This window comes from Delphinapterus leucas, chromosome 21, assembly GCF_059928025.1.
Source record: "Delphinapterus leucas isolate spDelLeu-1000000601 "Yukka" chromosome 21, BTC_Dleu_Yukka2, whole genome shotgun sequence".
Classification (NCBI taxonomy): domain Eukaryota; kingdom Metazoa; phylum Chordata; class Mammalia; order Artiodactyla; family Monodontidae; genus Delphinapterus; species Delphinapterus leucas.
In genome coordinates this window covers 11,781,559-11,798,720 of record NC_143149.1, presented here as the reverse complement: position 1 = coordinate 11,798,720, position 17,162 = coordinate 11,781,559, and the positions used below count along the sequence as shown (strand labels likewise).

Sequence of the window (17,162 nt, the reverse complement as noted above, 5' to 3'; positions counted from 1 at the left end):
GTTTTCAACATGTTAACAGGGAAACATCCCAGCATTTACCACGAAAGGGCTCACAGCTCTAAGCTCGTACCTAGAGTTGTCCGAAACACTTAACTTGAAGCCCCGAGGAAGCAGCCCGCCTCGCCGGACACCAGCCGAACCAAACGCACACAAACGCTGAGGATGGAGGTGTGTCCGGCCGGGGTAGGGGCTGACCCGGAAACGGCCGGGAGCTGGGCGGGAAGGCTCAGGCCTCGCCCACGCCCACGCTGCTCCGCCCCGCCTCTCCCTGACTAAGGCCCCGCCCCACTTGCGTAATTTCCTGCCGACGCGGAAGCGGATTTCGGGAGCGAAGGTCCCCTCGGGTGAGTGGGCCCCTCGGCTCTGAGAATCGGAGCCGCGCTCCACAGCCCCCTTCCCGACCGCATCCTTCACACGCAGGTTCTGGGGGTCCCCGTTCTCGCCCCTCCGGCCCGCGTCGCCCTGAGACTCGGGATGCCGGGCGCTCGGCTGCCGGGTCCGAGTCCGCGTCCGTTTCCGGTCAAAATCGCTCCGAGGCCGTCCCCGTCAGGCCTTTCTGCCTTCGGTCTCTTCACCTTTTCCCGGCCCGACCCGCGCCGTGTCAGGTCCCCACTCGCGACGTGGACTCTCGCCCTTCGCGCCCCGCATCGGCCCCTCGGGGCAGCCCAGGACGCCGCGCCCTCCCGCGGCCCTGGGACTCCACAGACCCCAGTGTTCTCCTGAGACCACCTGCCCATCCTGGGCCTCCTGCGGCCTGGCCGTGCCGCTCTCTGCCCTTCGCGGTCACCGCTTCAGAAAGGCCCTAGAGCGCCGGGCTGGGGGCAGGGGATCAGTCCTGTGAAGTGACACCCCGTGTCCTTCTGTCCCAAATCCTATCCGCTGGCGATACCGACCAACGTGTGTCCACATTCCCGATGTCTCACGGGAAAGTGTGCCCTTCTGGTTAGAGCATCTTTGTTCCACCCCTGTTTATGTCGAGAGGGCGGGGGAAGATGAGACAGAACAAGGAGACCACTTTTTAATTTATTGGTCTGTGAGCTAGTTTCCAGCTAAGTATATGCTCTTTTCAAATGCCCTTTGTTTTTTTGTTTGTTTTGCAAATATTGAATGATAGGCTGGATGGTTCTAGAACTTTGTTCTCACAGACCTCATTTGTTCATGTTGAATACATTATTCAGAGCTATTTCCACAGCTGAACTTTTGTGTTTTCCAATGCCGATAATTAAGTGTTCTTAATGTTATATTTTTTGATATATTCATGGAAATGTATATTTTGATATTTATTATGGAAAAGAGAAATTAAATGATTTTAATCAGTATGATTAAAAACATGACAGAGAACTTGCTCTTGCTCGGGAGAATTAAATATGATCTGGAATCTTTAGGGGCAGGGGTGAGAATGGTAAGCCTTGCCACTATCCAGTCCAGACCACCCCATGCCTGTGAGGCCAGTAATGGTTACTCTCTCCTGTTCACATCTCTTCCTGCCCCCAAACACACACACATAGTACAAAGGCAGCTGGTAGGGAAAGACCAAGAGTTTTTAAACTAAGCACAGAGCAAAGTTATTTCTCCAATGAGGAGATGACACTTGGCTCTGGGAAAGGGGCTGGAGGAGAAAGGGCAATGCAGTTTGGATGTTAAGGAATGGAAGAGAGCCTGGGAAGCTCAGGAACAGGAGAAAAGGAGACCTCTGCCCATCCTTACTTGGGGATCCTGTGCTCAGCAGGTACTAGAAGACACTGTGAGGATGGTGACTTGAAAGGTAGGGTCACACCAACTCACATTCCCATATCTGCCATGTGATGTGTGGGCTTTACAGCGTAGAAGGGTGTATAGAGTAAAGGGCAGAGAAACTTAGCTGTTGGTCTCCATGTAGGAGTTTATCGTCCCTGCTCCCTGATAGTTCAGCAGACAGCAGAGGACTATTTTTTCCAAATGTTGAATTTCTCCCTACATATGTGGTTGTGGCCAGGAAGGGGATAAGTTATTTGAAGACCTGAATGGCACATTCTCAACACTCAGGAGTGACATCTTGCCTGAGAGAGACACTCGGAGGAGGAAGAAGATGAGTCAAGGGCTTCCCTGGTGGCGCAGTGGTTGAGAGTCCGCCTGCCGATGCAGGGGACACGGGCTCGTGCCCTGGTCCGGGAAGATCCCACATGCCGCGGAGCGGCTGGGCCCGTGAGCCATGGCCGCTGAGCCTGCGCGTCCGGAGCCTGTGCTCCGCAACGGGAGAGGCCACAACAGTGAGAGGCCCGCGTACCGCAAAAAAAAAAAAAAAAAAGATGAGTCAGGAATAAATCTTTATCTGGAAAAGGTCATATTATCTGTTGATTGTTCTGTCCTCTCCTTCCTGAAGTGCTGCTTTTAGGATGTGCTAAAATTTGACTCTCAGATATCCTGCCTAACACATTTCCTCACTCACTGATGGCCTCTCCTATCTCCAGACCAATTCTATCTCACTGTCAACCAGTGACATGGAACTTGTGAAGTGGCTCCATTTGGGGGATCGTTATGAGAAATGCTGCATGCCCAGACATTGATTAGAGACAAGGACTGGGCACCATAGTGTCAGTAAGATTTGCCAGTAGGGATTGCATAGTGACCAGATCTGGATGTACTATAGACCAAGATTAAAGAAACTGCACACATTAGTACTGAATTAATGTTAGGAATACCTAAAAAATCATGGAGAAGAGGAAATTTGTTCTACCTGATTTTGTAATATATCTGAAGCTTAACAAAGTGAATCTGTGTATTTGGCCTCAAAATATTAATGATTTGCAATAGAAGGGAGAGATTAGAAACTTAGCCATGACAAATTAAGGTGGCATTTCATCCACATAATGTAGTATATTTTATTCCGTAATTGTTTAAAAATAGAATCAACCCAAATGTTTAATAGAGGATTTTAACACTGTTCACATCACATCCGTTCCAGGGAGACTTTGGTGTTCATGGATTTGTAAAGAATTGACTTTTCTACAGATATTTGAGGGTTCCTTCTCTTTGGGTATTTGGGGTTTCATTGCTGGGCCAAGAGATGGTACGTTTCATTTTGTAATAGATCCTGGCACGATTCCCCGTACACACATAATACACAACAAGAAATCCACATCCATCATCAACTCCTGAGGTTAACCAGGAGTTAACCAGGATTCATTTTAAATGTATTTATTTTTTAATTTATTTTTGGCTGCGTTGGGTCTTCATTGCTGTGTGCGGGCTTTCTCTAGTTGCGGCGAGCGGGGGTTACTCTTTGTTGCACTGAGCGGGCTTCTCATTGCGGTGGCTTCTCTTATTGCGGAGCACAGGCTCTAGGAGCACGGGCTTCAGTAGTTGCGGCACGGAGGCTCAGTAGTTGTGGCTTATGGGCTCTAGACGCAGGCTCAGTAGTTGTAGTGCACGGGCTTAGTTGCTCCGCGGCATGTGGGATCTTCCCGGACCAGGGCTCAAACCCGTGTCCCCTGCATTGGCAGGCGGATTCTTAACCACTGCACCACCAGTTAAGCTCTTCATTTTATATATATATATATATATATTTTTTATATATACATATATATATGGTTATAGATTTGGATAAAATGACAACTCTTTTTAATTTCCATTTTACTAATTAAGAGACTGAATGATTGTTGCTTTTTATAGACATGTATATGTAAAATGAATTTTTCTACTTATTTTCTGCTTATATTTTATAGTTTATAGTTTAATTATACACACACACATATGTGCACACTCTGGTCTGATAACATTGATGAAGTGAAACCAGAATCCTTCCTTCATGTCCTTTGCTTTTTTTTCTTTCCTTTGCAAGGTGTCACCTATTTCATAGTATAAAATATTATGTTCATTTAGTCATAATATATTGTTTGTTTCAACTATTTAATTTGAATTATTTTAAAGTTTCACATAATATAGGTTCAGGTGTAATTTGACCTGTCTCTATTTTTTTTTTCCCTTTTCACAATTATTTTGGCTGTATCCTCATCCCAAATCAAAATTGAGACAAAATTGACTTTTAGGATAATTCTCATTTTTTATGTGAAATATCACATATGAATTTGGGGGTGGTGTATACTTGTTTTACAATGTTGTGTTTCAGATGTACAGCAAAGTGGTTCAGTTATACATGTACATATATACATTCTTTTTTAGATTCTGATTATGACTTCTAAATCTGAGTTGTACCAAATTTCTGCAGTTATTGAGAGTTTTTTTGTCACCATGTCCTCTAGTCTAAGAATTTGGTTTGGCAGGCTTTATTCATGTCGTATTTATGTCCTCAAAAAGTTTTAAAATTTCTTTACATGGGTTTGCAAATTTATCTCAAGTGAGAGTCATAATATTTTGCTGTTGTACATAGAGACTAGCTTTTGTGTGTTTACTTAGTTTTTAAATTATTGTTACTAAACAGGAAATATTGATTTCAGTATATTAAGATTGGATTTGTTCTCTTTAAAAAATATTAGGTATGATAGTTAAAATGGATTCCCCAATTCCTTTTTTTGTTTAAAATCGTATCTTCTGAGAATCAACACAGTTTCAGCTCTTTGATGCTATTTTTGAATTTCCTCTCCTTTTCTCTCTTTTCTTGGCTCTGATTCAAGCACCCAGTGCACTGATTTCTAGGATACTTCCTACTTCTATTTCCTTCTGATAATAAGTTTAGTTCTCTGGTAACCTGTCTTTAGGTTTATATAGAAACACCATATTGTAACTTAATATTTATGTTTATTAAATTGTAAATGCATTAAGTGGAGGCAATAATCATGTCATTGTTTTGCTTTACTGTATGCCCAGCCCGTAGCACTAAGTCTGACTTGTAATTGGTGCCCAACAATATCTGAGAAACAACAAAAAATTGTTTTGTTTATGTTTCCTTTTCTTTTTCTTTCATATCCTTCCACCTCCCCCACCATAATTTCATTACCCACACCCTGTGCCAGACAAACATCATCCAGTTCTTAAAACTCATTAAACCTTTCTGAATTACTTAACTCCATTCTTCAACAAAAGGCTCATTTACAAACACAAGTTTTCCTGTCACTTTCTTGCTTTCAGTTCTCCAGTGAATTCCCATTAGCTTTAGAAGAAGGACCAATCCAATTACAGTGGCCTTTGGGCCCTGAAATCTACTTGCCTGACACCCTCTCCAGGTCTTCCTGTCACTCACCTGCCTTCCAATGTGTTCTCATTTCCTGGGGTACAACACATTCTATGATGTGTCCATGATTTTATACTTGTTCCTAAATCAGAAAGAAAAAACAAACTTCTGAACCTATTTCCATTTCTGCAAAACTGCCTCAAACTTTTTGCCCAACTGAATTTTTAAGGTGTCATAAATAATGTGTGTATTTCTAGAGAGCTTCCCCACCTCCACAAATGAAACACTTTAGTATATGTTCACAGAGTATCCTTGTCATTATTTCTTTTTTTTCCTTATTTCTTTAATCTGTTCTAAGCTAGTATTTTAACTCCATAAGGACAAGTGATCTCTCTGCTTTATTCATCAGTATGATTTCACTCCCTGCTATGGTCTTGGCTCTGAGTTGACATGAAACATTGATTTGTGGCAAAGGGAGATCATCACTTACCTCAAATATGTTGCAGTAAATGGGCTGAAAAGACATAGACCATCTCAGAAATACATGAAAATCAAATAGTTGATAAAAAGTAATACATACTAAATCCTTTTTTTTACTGTCAGAAGAGTATAATTTTAAAAAAGAAAATTACAAAGAATTTCTTATGGGATCGAGTATTTCTTATGCCTATATCTAAAATGAAAATATATTGCTTGATTTTCCTTCAGAAATAATATCCTTCTATAAAGTAATGTCTTAAGATTTTTAAGTGTTTAATTTCCTTTTTAATATCAGTTTTTTAAAATATGCTACTTAGATGAGAATTCCTTGGTGGTCTAGTGGTTAGAATTCAGGCTGTCACTGCCATGGTCCGGGTTCAATCCCTGGTCGGGGAACTGAGATCCTGCAAGTCCCACAGCACAGCCCCACCCCCCAAAACAAATCCTCTTTAGAGACAGAAAGTAGAATGGTGGTTTCCAGGCATTAGGAGGAGGGGGGAATAGGGAGTAGTTGTTTAATGGGTACAGAGTTTCTGTTTTACAAGATGAAGAGGGTGTTGGAGATGGATGGCAGTGATGGTTGCACAATATTATGAATGTATTTAACACCACTGAACTATACACTTAAAAATGACTAAGATGGTAAATGTTATGTGTATTTTACCACAATAAAAATAATTAAATTCTGTCTATAATAAAATCAGTCCTGAAATTGATCATTTATTCTGGAAATCCTTAATATTATGAGGATTGTAGGGTTTTACAGTTTTTAGGACATGAGCTAGATCTGACTTGAAGAGACCTATCACTGGATGAGCTTTTTCTCACTTGGTAGTAAAAACGAAAGATATTTTCCTTCGGTAGATATTTATTCAGCACAAACACTTACACTTCTGTAGAGTCACACTTATGTCCACAGCCTGAGAAAATGATGGTAGATTACAAATCCTCCTACAAATAAAAATAAAGAGCAGGAAGGGGTCTCTTGGCTGCAGATTCTCAGTACTGCCCAGAACAACCAAAATCCATAAAACCCTGAAGTCTCTGAGAAAAGGCAGGAAGTTTGCTTTTGAGACTTTTAGAAGAAGCAGAATTAAAGGATATAATTTATTGTCCTTAATTTCATCTACAGGGTTTATCAAAAGAGGCATTTCTTGATACATTTATCTTGATTGGGACCCAAGTTAATCAGATTTGTCCTTTGGATTACAACACTGATGAGGTTGCCAACTGCATTAAAAGAGAGTTCACCATCAAAATGATGCATTTTCTAGAAAGAGAAAGAAGCCCTGAACTCTGGAATGTTGTGTCAGCATCCTCGATAAATATTTGGTTTCACTGGATTTTCCATCTGTTTGGGTTCTGGTGAGTACTGGCGATCATTTTCACCAGGAGGGATAGTCCTTTATTTTGTAAATGATTTTTTGTGAAGAGAGGTGTTCATTTTGGTAAGAATTCAGTGACAGGATCTCTGAGGAATTGACATTCAAACAGATTGAAGGAAGTAAGTATGGGGTAGGAAATTGTGTTTGTGGATCTGAGTAGAAATGAAGGATAATAGTGAACAGTGTAGAAGTAGTAGCAATGCTAAATTGTATTTGTGATGTTCTGAGAGAGCATATAAAATGTCAACCCAGGCTTCCCCAGTGGCGCAGGGCTTCCCTGGTGGCGCAGTGGTTGAGAGTCTGCCTGCCGATGCAGGGGACACAGGTTCGCGCCCCAGTCTGGGAAGATTCCACATGCCGAGGAGCAGCTGGGCCTGTGAGCCATGGCCGCTGAGCCTATGCGTCCGGAGCCTGTGCTCCACAACAGGAGAGGCCACAACAGTAAGAGGCCCACGTACCGCAAAAAAAAAAAAGTCAACCCTTGGATGTCTGGTGGAGACATTGAAGTTTAGAGACTAGATAAAGAGTAATATTTGGGGAAAGTGGGAGATAATGTCCTGAGATCTATTTCCTTTCTAGTGTATGTTAGTTTCAAAAAAAAAAAAAAAGCAAACTCAGAAATAGAATTCAGATACGAGTTTTGTCACTTTCAATTTAGAAAAATAATGGAAGAAATTGAAGCAATTGAATAAATATGTGGGCATACCTGGGCAGTGTACGTAAGTAGAGAAGGATGAAGGAGTAGGATGGAGTCTTGAGGTCTTTCAACAATATTGTTTGAGAAGTTCTTGGCAAGTGATAAGGAGTTAGAATGACAAGATTCCTTTGAAGACTGTAGACTGAGATGTTAGAGAAACCTAGGAAAAAGTATATTCCTAAAAAGAGGTCATGTTATACTTTTTATTAAGCTCTAGGTAAAAGCCTGAGGCACATACGTTGGATTTATTTATGCAGATATTATCGGTACGATAAGTCAAGTGGTGACTGGGATGTGAGGATTTGGCAACTGCACCTTCATCTTTCAGTTTGATTGTAAAGGCAAGAAGGGAAAAGTAGGGATGGATTGAGGCACCAGGGGGCTGGAACGGAGCTGGAGAAACTGCTAGTGCACAGAGTAAGAATGATTCAACCTAAGAAGTTCCACAGTGGTTACTAGAGGTGGGGACACATGTGACATGAATCAGGGATCCCTATGGTTCGGAATTCGGAGGGGATTGGACAGTTCTGAACACCAGGGTTTAATTAGCATACAAAACTCAATGGTTTTTCACATTCTGCTCTCTAAATTGAAGGTATTTATATCTTCTTTACTAGCAACAATAGTCATAGCCTTCTTGCGTTTGATCCTGGTAGAGGAGAGCTCTAGCCCTATTTCTCTTAGAGCACATTGCATGTTTCTTGTGGTTGTCCAGGGGGCTACTTCCAGGTGAAGCATTGGGGCTTCATGATAAGTGAATATGGAGGTTGTGAACAGCTAGAGTCTAATGACTTTTTTCTTCTTCCTCAGCCTTGCCTCCTGTTGCTTGGACTGTGTGTAAGTGAAAACCCAGAAGTCAGCTGGCAGCTGAGCTAGTTACGATGGAATCACAGGTAAGTAGGAAATTACTCTTTCTACTGAAATTGCATCTCTATTTTCAGTATATGGACATATTTCTCCTACAGGCACACATGTTCTAAGCACACTCAAGAGATTTTTCAAGGATCTGAGCTTCAGTTAAGTTTCCCCAGAATTCTGGAATGGTCATGTTGGATCAAGGACTCATCAAGTGGTAACTCCTTCCCAACATCACACTAAGATATTCCAGTCTCTACTAATGCTGTGTATTCATAGAAGAGATGAGAGAGGTTTTCTTTTTCTCATCAAGACCATGGCCTAGTTGGCAAAAAAAACAAAAATTAGTCATTAACCACTTTATTAACTGTAATGAACTTAGGATTGAAGTGAATACTGGTGATAAAGATGAGTGAGGAGGAAAACATTACAAACCAATAGAGAGTCAGATGTTTCCACAGGTGAGGTCAGTCAATCCAGTGTTACAGGTGCTGGGGGGAGTCTCAGAGCCTCTGGCTTGAGCTGCTGAATCAGTTATCCTTTATAATGAACACCTAAGTTTTGTAGAGATAAAAGCCTACACCTGCTGATCCCAAGACCTGTATGAATTCTAGTCAGTTGTGCAGAATCCTGGATGTTGCTTCAGTATTCTCTGCCGTTTCATAAATAATAAACTTAAAAGTTATATTTAAGAAATATTTGCTAGATAGTTAGTACTTTACACATTAGCTCATTAGATCTTTCAGAACTCATGAAGATTATTAAACCATTTCACTGATGAAGAAACTGAGACCATAAAGGGGAATAATCTAACCATAGCCATGCTTTTTTTTTTTTTTTTTTAATATATTTTTGGCTGTGTTGGATCTTCGTTGCTGCACATGGGCTTTCTCTAGTTGCAGCGAGCAGGGGCCACTCTTCATTGCGGTGCGCGGGCTTCTCATTGCAGTGGCTACTCTTGTTGTAGAGCATGGGTTCTAGGTGCACAGGCTTCAGTAGTTGTGGCATGCAGGCTCAGTAGTTGTGGCACACGGGATCTAGAGCACAGGCTCAGTAGTTGTGGTGCACGGGCTAGGTTGCTCCGCAGCATGTGGGATCTTCCCAGACCAGGAATCAAACCTGTGTCCCCTGCATTGGCAAGCAGATTCTTAACCACTGCACCACCAGGGAAATCCCACCATAGTTGTGCTTTAAAAGTGGCATATCGTGGATACTTCGTCCCTTGTGAGAAGCCTTTAAAAGATTTACTTGAAATTGGTTGAGAAGACTGTTTTCGATATAAGTTTTCAAGTGGAAATGTTATAATCATGATCTGGAAGCCGTAATCACAAATTTATTGGGAAATCTCCAGGGTATATTACACCACACATCATGTGTTATCTCTTTATAATGAAGTTTTATGTATCTAGAGTGTGTATGTATCTGTAGGTATATCCGAAAGTCAGATGTTCATGTCAACACTGAGAATGATGTGATTGGACCCAAAATACTGTTTGAGATTTCTGTACACTCGACCCCCACCTCCTTAGTGCTTGACACCTGTACCATCCTCCCCTGGCAGAGATGGCCCTATCTGAAACAATGTCCATAATATTTTAGGAATCAGTGACCTTCAAGGATGTAGCTGTAGACTTCACCCAGGAAGAGTGGGCCCTACTGGACACATCCCAGAGGAAACTATTCAGAGATGTGATGCTAGAGAACATCAGTCATCTGGTCTCAGTTGGTGAGTCTCTTACTCTTTATTATGTATGTATTCATTCATTCAACAAGTATGCAGAAAAGCTTTCCCATTTCTTACTCTAAACTCTGTCTTGATCCTTTCATAACTCTCACAACTACCTTATCACAGTTTTCTTTACTTCTTACTTACACTTAGTTTGTCAGTCCCACTACAGTATAATCTTCCTAACATAATTTTGTGTCTTTCTTGCTACTCAATCTCTGATGCTCAAACAGTGGTGGGAATTATTTTTGTATGGGTGAGTAAATGTATTGATTTTTTAAAATGTATTTCACAGCAAGGACTGGTTTGATCAGATCACAGTGTTAAAAATAACAGATATATTGTTTTCCACACAGAACTTAGATTTTTGTGGTGCATTTATTGGAAGTTGTATTTATTGGATTGTTTTTGGAGGCTGTATTTTTTGAATTCTTTTTGGATATAAAAACACCGTAGAATGAAAATATTGCAGATTCCACAATCTGTCTTTGAACTTGGGCATGGGCATTAGCTGTGATAGGTTCTTAATGTACTTGGGAACAAGTTCAAGAGCTATCATTTTGCTGGTCAAAGAGTATACATGTTGTTTTCAACGTACTCTTCTCTGTGCTGACCCTCAGAGGTTATTGTATTCTTCCTCATTAGTCTGCCCTGTACTGATGCACTGTTAATAAGCACAGAACTCAAAATCCACATATCTTTCTCCTACAAACAGGCAATCAGCTCTACAAATCAGATGTGATTTCCCATTTGGAGCAAGGAGAGCAACTTTCAAGAGAAGAGTTAGGTTTTCTGCAAGGCCAGAGTCCAGGTGAGATCCAAGAAGCTGTGCTTCAATAGGAGGAGGAGCCTGGTCAGTGAGTGAATAGGCCCTAAGAAATATCACGTGAAGATATCTAAGTTTAGTGATATTTTAAAAATTTAGACAATATCATAGAAAAACTTTTCAGATGATGTCATACCTTGCAGGTATCAATTTTCTATTCACGTGTTTTTCTGCCTTTGTCTTTGGCTTTAGGCAAGGTGAAATTTATATACTCACTGGAGCTAATAAACATTCACAGAAAGTCCCTTTTCATGGTCCTGTTTTATGAATAGGATCTTCTCTTTTCCTCCTCAACTTGCCATCTTCTTTTTTTTCCTTCCTCTTAAGTGTTTGTTTATTTATTGGCTGCCCTGAGTCTTTGTTGTGGCACATGAGCTCTTCATTGTGGTGTGTGGGCTTCTCTAGTTGTGGCACGTGGGCTCAGTAGTTGTGGCTCCCAGGCTCTCTAGTTGTGGTGTGGGCTCTAGAGTGCATGGGCTGAGTAGTTGCAGCACACAGGCTTAGTTGCCCTGTGGCATGTGAGATCTTAGTTCCCCAACCAGGGATCAAACCTGCATCCCCTGCATTGGAAGGCAGATTCTTAACCACTGGACCACGAGGGAAGTCCCCACCATCTTCATTTTATTTTTCTCATATTTCAGTCCTGAGAATGACAATTGTTATAGTCCTATAATGTGTTTCTTGTCTTTAGAATATTCCATAATTTGATGTGCTTTCGTTTTTTTCTTTTCAGACTATTCCTTAATTTGACATTCTTTGCCATCTGCGTGTCAGTATTTGAAACATACACAAATGGGCATTGGGTCTCTTCACCATTTTAATTCCTAATACCACTATAGAGATTTTAATTTTCCAGTCATTTCAGGTAGAGAAGATGATCTGAGAAAACAGGAAATGATATCCATGCAACATATCTACAAGAAAGGCACATCTGTAATCAGTGCAATGGTAAGCTTCACGGGTGTAAACGTGTTCTTCCAAATGAAGACCTAGGAATTGAATAAGTTGGGAATTTGGCACACTTAGGGAACCTGATTTAATTAAAGTTGGGATCATGGGCTCCCACAGGAGAAAATTTTAGTTAGTTTGGTTTTAGGGAAGAAACATTAACCTGTAGTCAAAACCATAACTTGAGGTCTTATATAAACAGACAATTATATAATCATGGCTTATATTCCTAATCACTGAAACATAATAATGTCTTTAACATCTGTATAAACAGATGTCTCTGCAGTTGGGTTACTACAAAAGATAAAATCTATGCTTGCAAGAGAGTAATATCCCATGTTTATGTAAATAACATAGGGACAATTTTAACTGGAGTCTGTCACTGAATGATTACTCTAGAATTTATATGTAGAGGAATGAATGAAGGAATGAATAAATGTGGGCAAACCTGTAACAGTCTCTCATTTCCTTTCAAAAAGCAGAGATCTCACAGTCAAGAGGATCTTTTGGAATGCAATGATTTCAGAGAAAAATTTACTGAAATCTTAACATTGACTCAATATGTGATACCTCAAGTGGGAAAGAAACCCTTTATCAGCCAAGATTTTGGAAAAGCCATTAGTTACTTGTCATTCTTTAATATACATAAGCAAATTCATGCTAGAAGTAAATCATATGAATGTCATCAACGTACGAATGCCTTTATTCAAAGTTCTGCCCTTAGGCAGCACGATAATACTCAAACTGGAGAGAAAACATTTGAATGTCATGTATGTAGGAAAGCCTTCAGTAAAAGTTCTAACCTTAGACGACATGAGATGATTCATACTGGAGTGAAACCACATGGATGTCATCTGTGTGGGAAATCCTTTACTCATTGTTCTGACCTTAGAAAACATGAAAGAATTCACACTGGAGAGAAATTATATGGATGTCATCTGTGTGGGAAAGCCTTCAGTAAAAGTTATAACCTTAGGCGACATGAGATGATTCACACTAGAGAGAAACCAAATGAATGTCATCTGTGTGGGAAAGCCTTCACTCATTGTTCTGACCTTAGAAAACATGAGAGAACTCACTTTGGAGAGAAACCATATGGATGCCATCTATGTGGGAAGACATTCAGTAAAACTTCTTACCTTAGACAACATGAGAGAACTCACAATGGAGAGAAACCATATGAATGTCATCTGTGTGGGAAGGCCTTCACTCATTGTTCTCACCTTAGAAAACATGAGAGAACTCACACTGGAGAGAAACCATATGAATGTCATCTATGTGGAAAAGCCTTCACTGAGTCTTCTGTCCTTAGACGACATGAGAGAACTCACACTGGAGAGAAACCATATGAATGTCATCTGTGTTGGAAAGCCTTCACTGATTCCTCTGTCCTTAAGCGACATGAGAGAACTCACACTGGAGAAAAACCATATGAATGTCACTTATGTGGGAAAGCCTTCAATCACTCTTCTGTCCTTAGACGACATGAAAGAACTCACACTGGTGAGAAGCCATATGAATGCAATATATGTGGTAAAGCCTTCAATAGAAGTTATAACTTTAGATTGCATAAGAGAATTCACACTGGAGAGAAACCGCATAAATGTTATCTATGTGGGAAAGCCTTCAGTAAATATTTTAACCTTAGACAACACGAGAGAACTCATGCTGTAAAGGTAGTAAATGTGGAAGATTCACCACCCATAGCTTCAAAGTATAAACACTATTGTGGACTCCCACAGTGAAGAAATACTATGTTTATATTCAGTGTATAAGAGCCTTTATTCGTCCTTATTACTCCACTCAAAGTTAATACAAAGTGGAGAGAACCCATATGTATGTTACCTATGTAACAAAACATTTAGCAGTGGACTCAGGTGGGAGAACTGAAACTGCAAATGGAATGAATGTGGGAGAATCTTCATCCTCAGCTGTAACTGTTAAACTAAATGGATAAATCACATGTCAGAGAAATTCTATGTCTGTAATCAGTGTGGAAATGCCTTGAGTTATAAATTATCCTTTAAATAAATAAGTAAACTGCACAAGAGAGAAATTCTAGACCTGTAATCACTGTGCACTCTCGTTTAACTTAGCACCACCCTTAGCATTCATGAGAAGATTCAGTGTCGGGTAACTGCTAAGAAAAGAAATAAGTGGAAATAAATTAGTACATGAAGGAGATTGAAGACATTTGGAATATCCCATTTCTGGAATGCCTAATATGTTTACACTTATTGATGTAATGACAAAGTACTGCCCCTCCTAGTGATTCATAAAACAGAAAGCTGGGAGAGCAGAAAGAAGCCAAGATAATCTGATCTTGCCCATATTCCCATCACAACAGCCATGAATCCACAAATCACCAACTGGGAATGATACCCATGAGTCCCAGCCCCTCCCATATACAAATACAGAAGGCTAAGAGAGAAAAAGTTGGAGCTTTTTTGCTGCCAGGGTAACAGAAGGGCTGGTTCTTGGTACTCATTTGAACATGACTAATATCCGTGTTTCACAGGTGGCAAAACTGAGAACACAGATGCTTATAATTCATTTATCCCATGTTTTGCTGGGGGATACATATGGACTCAAAGTGAAGGGATGGGAAAGCATATTCCACATAAATGGAAATCATAAAAGCAGAGCTAGCTACACTTTTATCAGACAGAATGGACTAATTCAAAAACTGAGTTCACGAAGAGAATGTAACATTTGTAAATATGTTATACAATATAATACCAAGACTAAGTGCACAAAATATTTTATAACGATGGAATAGAGGAGGTCTTCCAAAATAAAAGACAACATGAAGGAAAGATTTATATTTTATCATATAAAAATTATAACTAAAATGGATCAAAGTGCAGGCATGTGTACATGTATAAGTCTGTGTGTGCACAATAAAACTACAGAATATAAAACAGTATGTAAAATTACATGAAAAATTGGCCAAGTAAGAAATTTAACTTACATGTACGTGTCTATGAAATAAAATGCATTGATAAATTTTATTCAGTAATCAGTGATGTGGAAAGAGACAAACAATACTCATTTTTCCACATACATAAAAAAATAATGTAGTATCAAGTCCTATTTAAAGCTGAGTGAAAAGGTTGTGGGTGAGGATATTGCAGCTTTAGGTAGAGGGTAGCTTGCCAAAATCTGTCAAAATATGAATGCACCATAACTTGAACCAGCAACCAAACTCCAACTTGCCCAAATCAGGGAACACTCTGACATGTGCAGATAAGTCATTATGCTCAGAAACAGCCACAAAAAAATTCTTTACAAATCAAGGAACATGAAGGTCTCCTTAGGATAGATGTAGTGTGAGCTATTTTAGACATTTAGGTTGATTGAATTTTTAAAAAGCAGGGAATAAAACCCACCCCATCATGTGGCTAAAATGCAGTCTTAATTTTCACTGTTACCAGTTTCTGAATTCTCCATTTTATTCTAAACAATATTTTGTGGCCAAATTCACACTGATTCACGTTGTTAAGGGTGGGATGTGTTATAAATTTAGGTAGGTCAAGTTTTCCATTATCAATCTTGTTTTCCAGCTATTCCTGCAGATTAATAAAAAGTTTGCAGTTCCTTTAATACCTTATCCATAGAGAATTGACAGTGCATCCAGATGTGACCCCTGCTGTGCTATGTCATTTAAACTATAGTGCTCATTCCCCATTCAGGTCACATCTGAGTGTGAAGTCCTTCTTATGATTATTCCCCAAATGGAGCCAGTTCACAAGTCACGGTAAGATGGAATCTATCCTGAGATGGAAGAGGGCTCAGGGAAGGCCATGAGTGACTGAGCAAATGTGTTGGTAAGATACATGAGAGAGATTAGCAGGTCCTGGAGAAAAAAAAAGTGTTTTAGGAAGAGAAAGTAACAACCAACAGAGAGGATGATTCCTAAGAAGCATTCCTGACTCCTCATTTCAAACGAGCTTTCTAAGGCAAGATCTAAGTCACTCCTGGGTGTTTGAAAATATCCCTTTCAGCATACCCCCTTCCTGTGACACAACCATACAGATAAGGAGGAATTCACTTGTGGATATGACAGTCGTCTGCTGTCCACTAAAACACTGGGAATTCAGGGTCAGTAAACTATGTGGAGCCTGCAGTTTGGTTTTCCCGTCCTTCAGAAAGTCCTATCCTGATGAGACCCACGTATTTCTTGGCAGCAGTGGGTGTGTGGGAGGGACTGACCTACCCTTGAAGCTGGAGACATCGAAGACACTTCTAGTACCTGATGACCATAAGATTTCCAGGAAAGGATGGGCAAAGATTTTCATTTATCCTAATTCTAAGCTTCCCAGTGTCCCACCCATTCCTAGCTCCTTCATCCCCTATAGCATTCTTTTCATTCTCCAAGCTCAGTTCACATAGCCACGTGTCCCTTCCAAATGGGAGAGGTATTTATGTTCTATGCTTAGTTTTAAAAGTCTTGGTCCTCCCCTACCCAACTGACCAGGAACTCTGTGCATGTGTTGGACAGGCAAGCAAGTCAGTGGGAGAAGCCAGTAGAATGTAGAAACCACTAGCCTCAGAGGAATAATGTAGCCTGAACGGAATAGGGCAAGGTTTACTTTATCACTCCTACATCTAAAGATTATAGACGATATTTCATACTCTCAAACAAGAGTAACTTCTCTTCTATGGTTTTAATCATAATTATCTCAAGTATTTAACATCTCTTTTCTAGAACATTACATTAAACTATCAGAAAATATACAATTAAGAACAAACTACCATCACTGGAAATCAAGAAGGAAAGCCAGCTATGTAAACACCTCTATGCAGTGTATTCATCCTGAACAGATGGGCGTTGTTGGAACAAAATTCAGGTACAATTCAGTCAGTCTTTGAACATTTACAAAGAAAGGATAAAGGGCGCTTACAGACTTTTAGTGGGAAACTTTAGTTTACAGACCACTAAGTTAAAAGATCACATAAGGGAATTGATGAAAATTATTATTAGACAAATTGGTTAAACAAGATTTTGACTGTTAATACAAAAAAAGTTTTGTCGATATGCTTACCAAGTGCATATTGAAATAGAATAATATTTAGTAAGCTCAAAAGAATATTTTCAGCATACAATAAAGAGTGGAAAATGATTGCCATAATCT

General features: G+C 40.1%; 1 protein-coding gene across 24 annotated transcripts in view; it reads left to right on the top strand.

Moving 5' to 3' along the window:
- The first annotated feature begins 255 nt into the window (after positions 1 to 255).
- Positions 256 to 17,162, top strand: part of LOC111173381 (zinc finger protein 596) — a 29,841-nt gene continuing 12,934 nt past the window's right edge. For 8 of the 24 annotated variants that reach the window (XR_016391099.1, XR_016391100.1, XR_016391096.1 and 5 more), the window contains exons 1-6: positions 352 to 6,955; positions 8,483 to 8,565; positions 10,127 to 10,253; positions 10,969 to 11,064; positions 11,936 to 12,027; positions 12,507 to 16,877. Coding sequence is in view for 3 of the 24 variants with exons in the window: in XM_089903627.1 (XP_089759753.1) it covers positions 8,554 to 8,565; positions 10,127 to 10,253; positions 10,969 to 11,064; positions 11,936 to 12,027; positions 15,720 to 15,784 (392 nt within the window). In the remaining 21 variants the exon portion in view is untranslated. The other 16 variants (XM_089903627.1, XM_089903625.1, XM_089903626.1 and 13 more) reach the window with 14 other exon arrangements.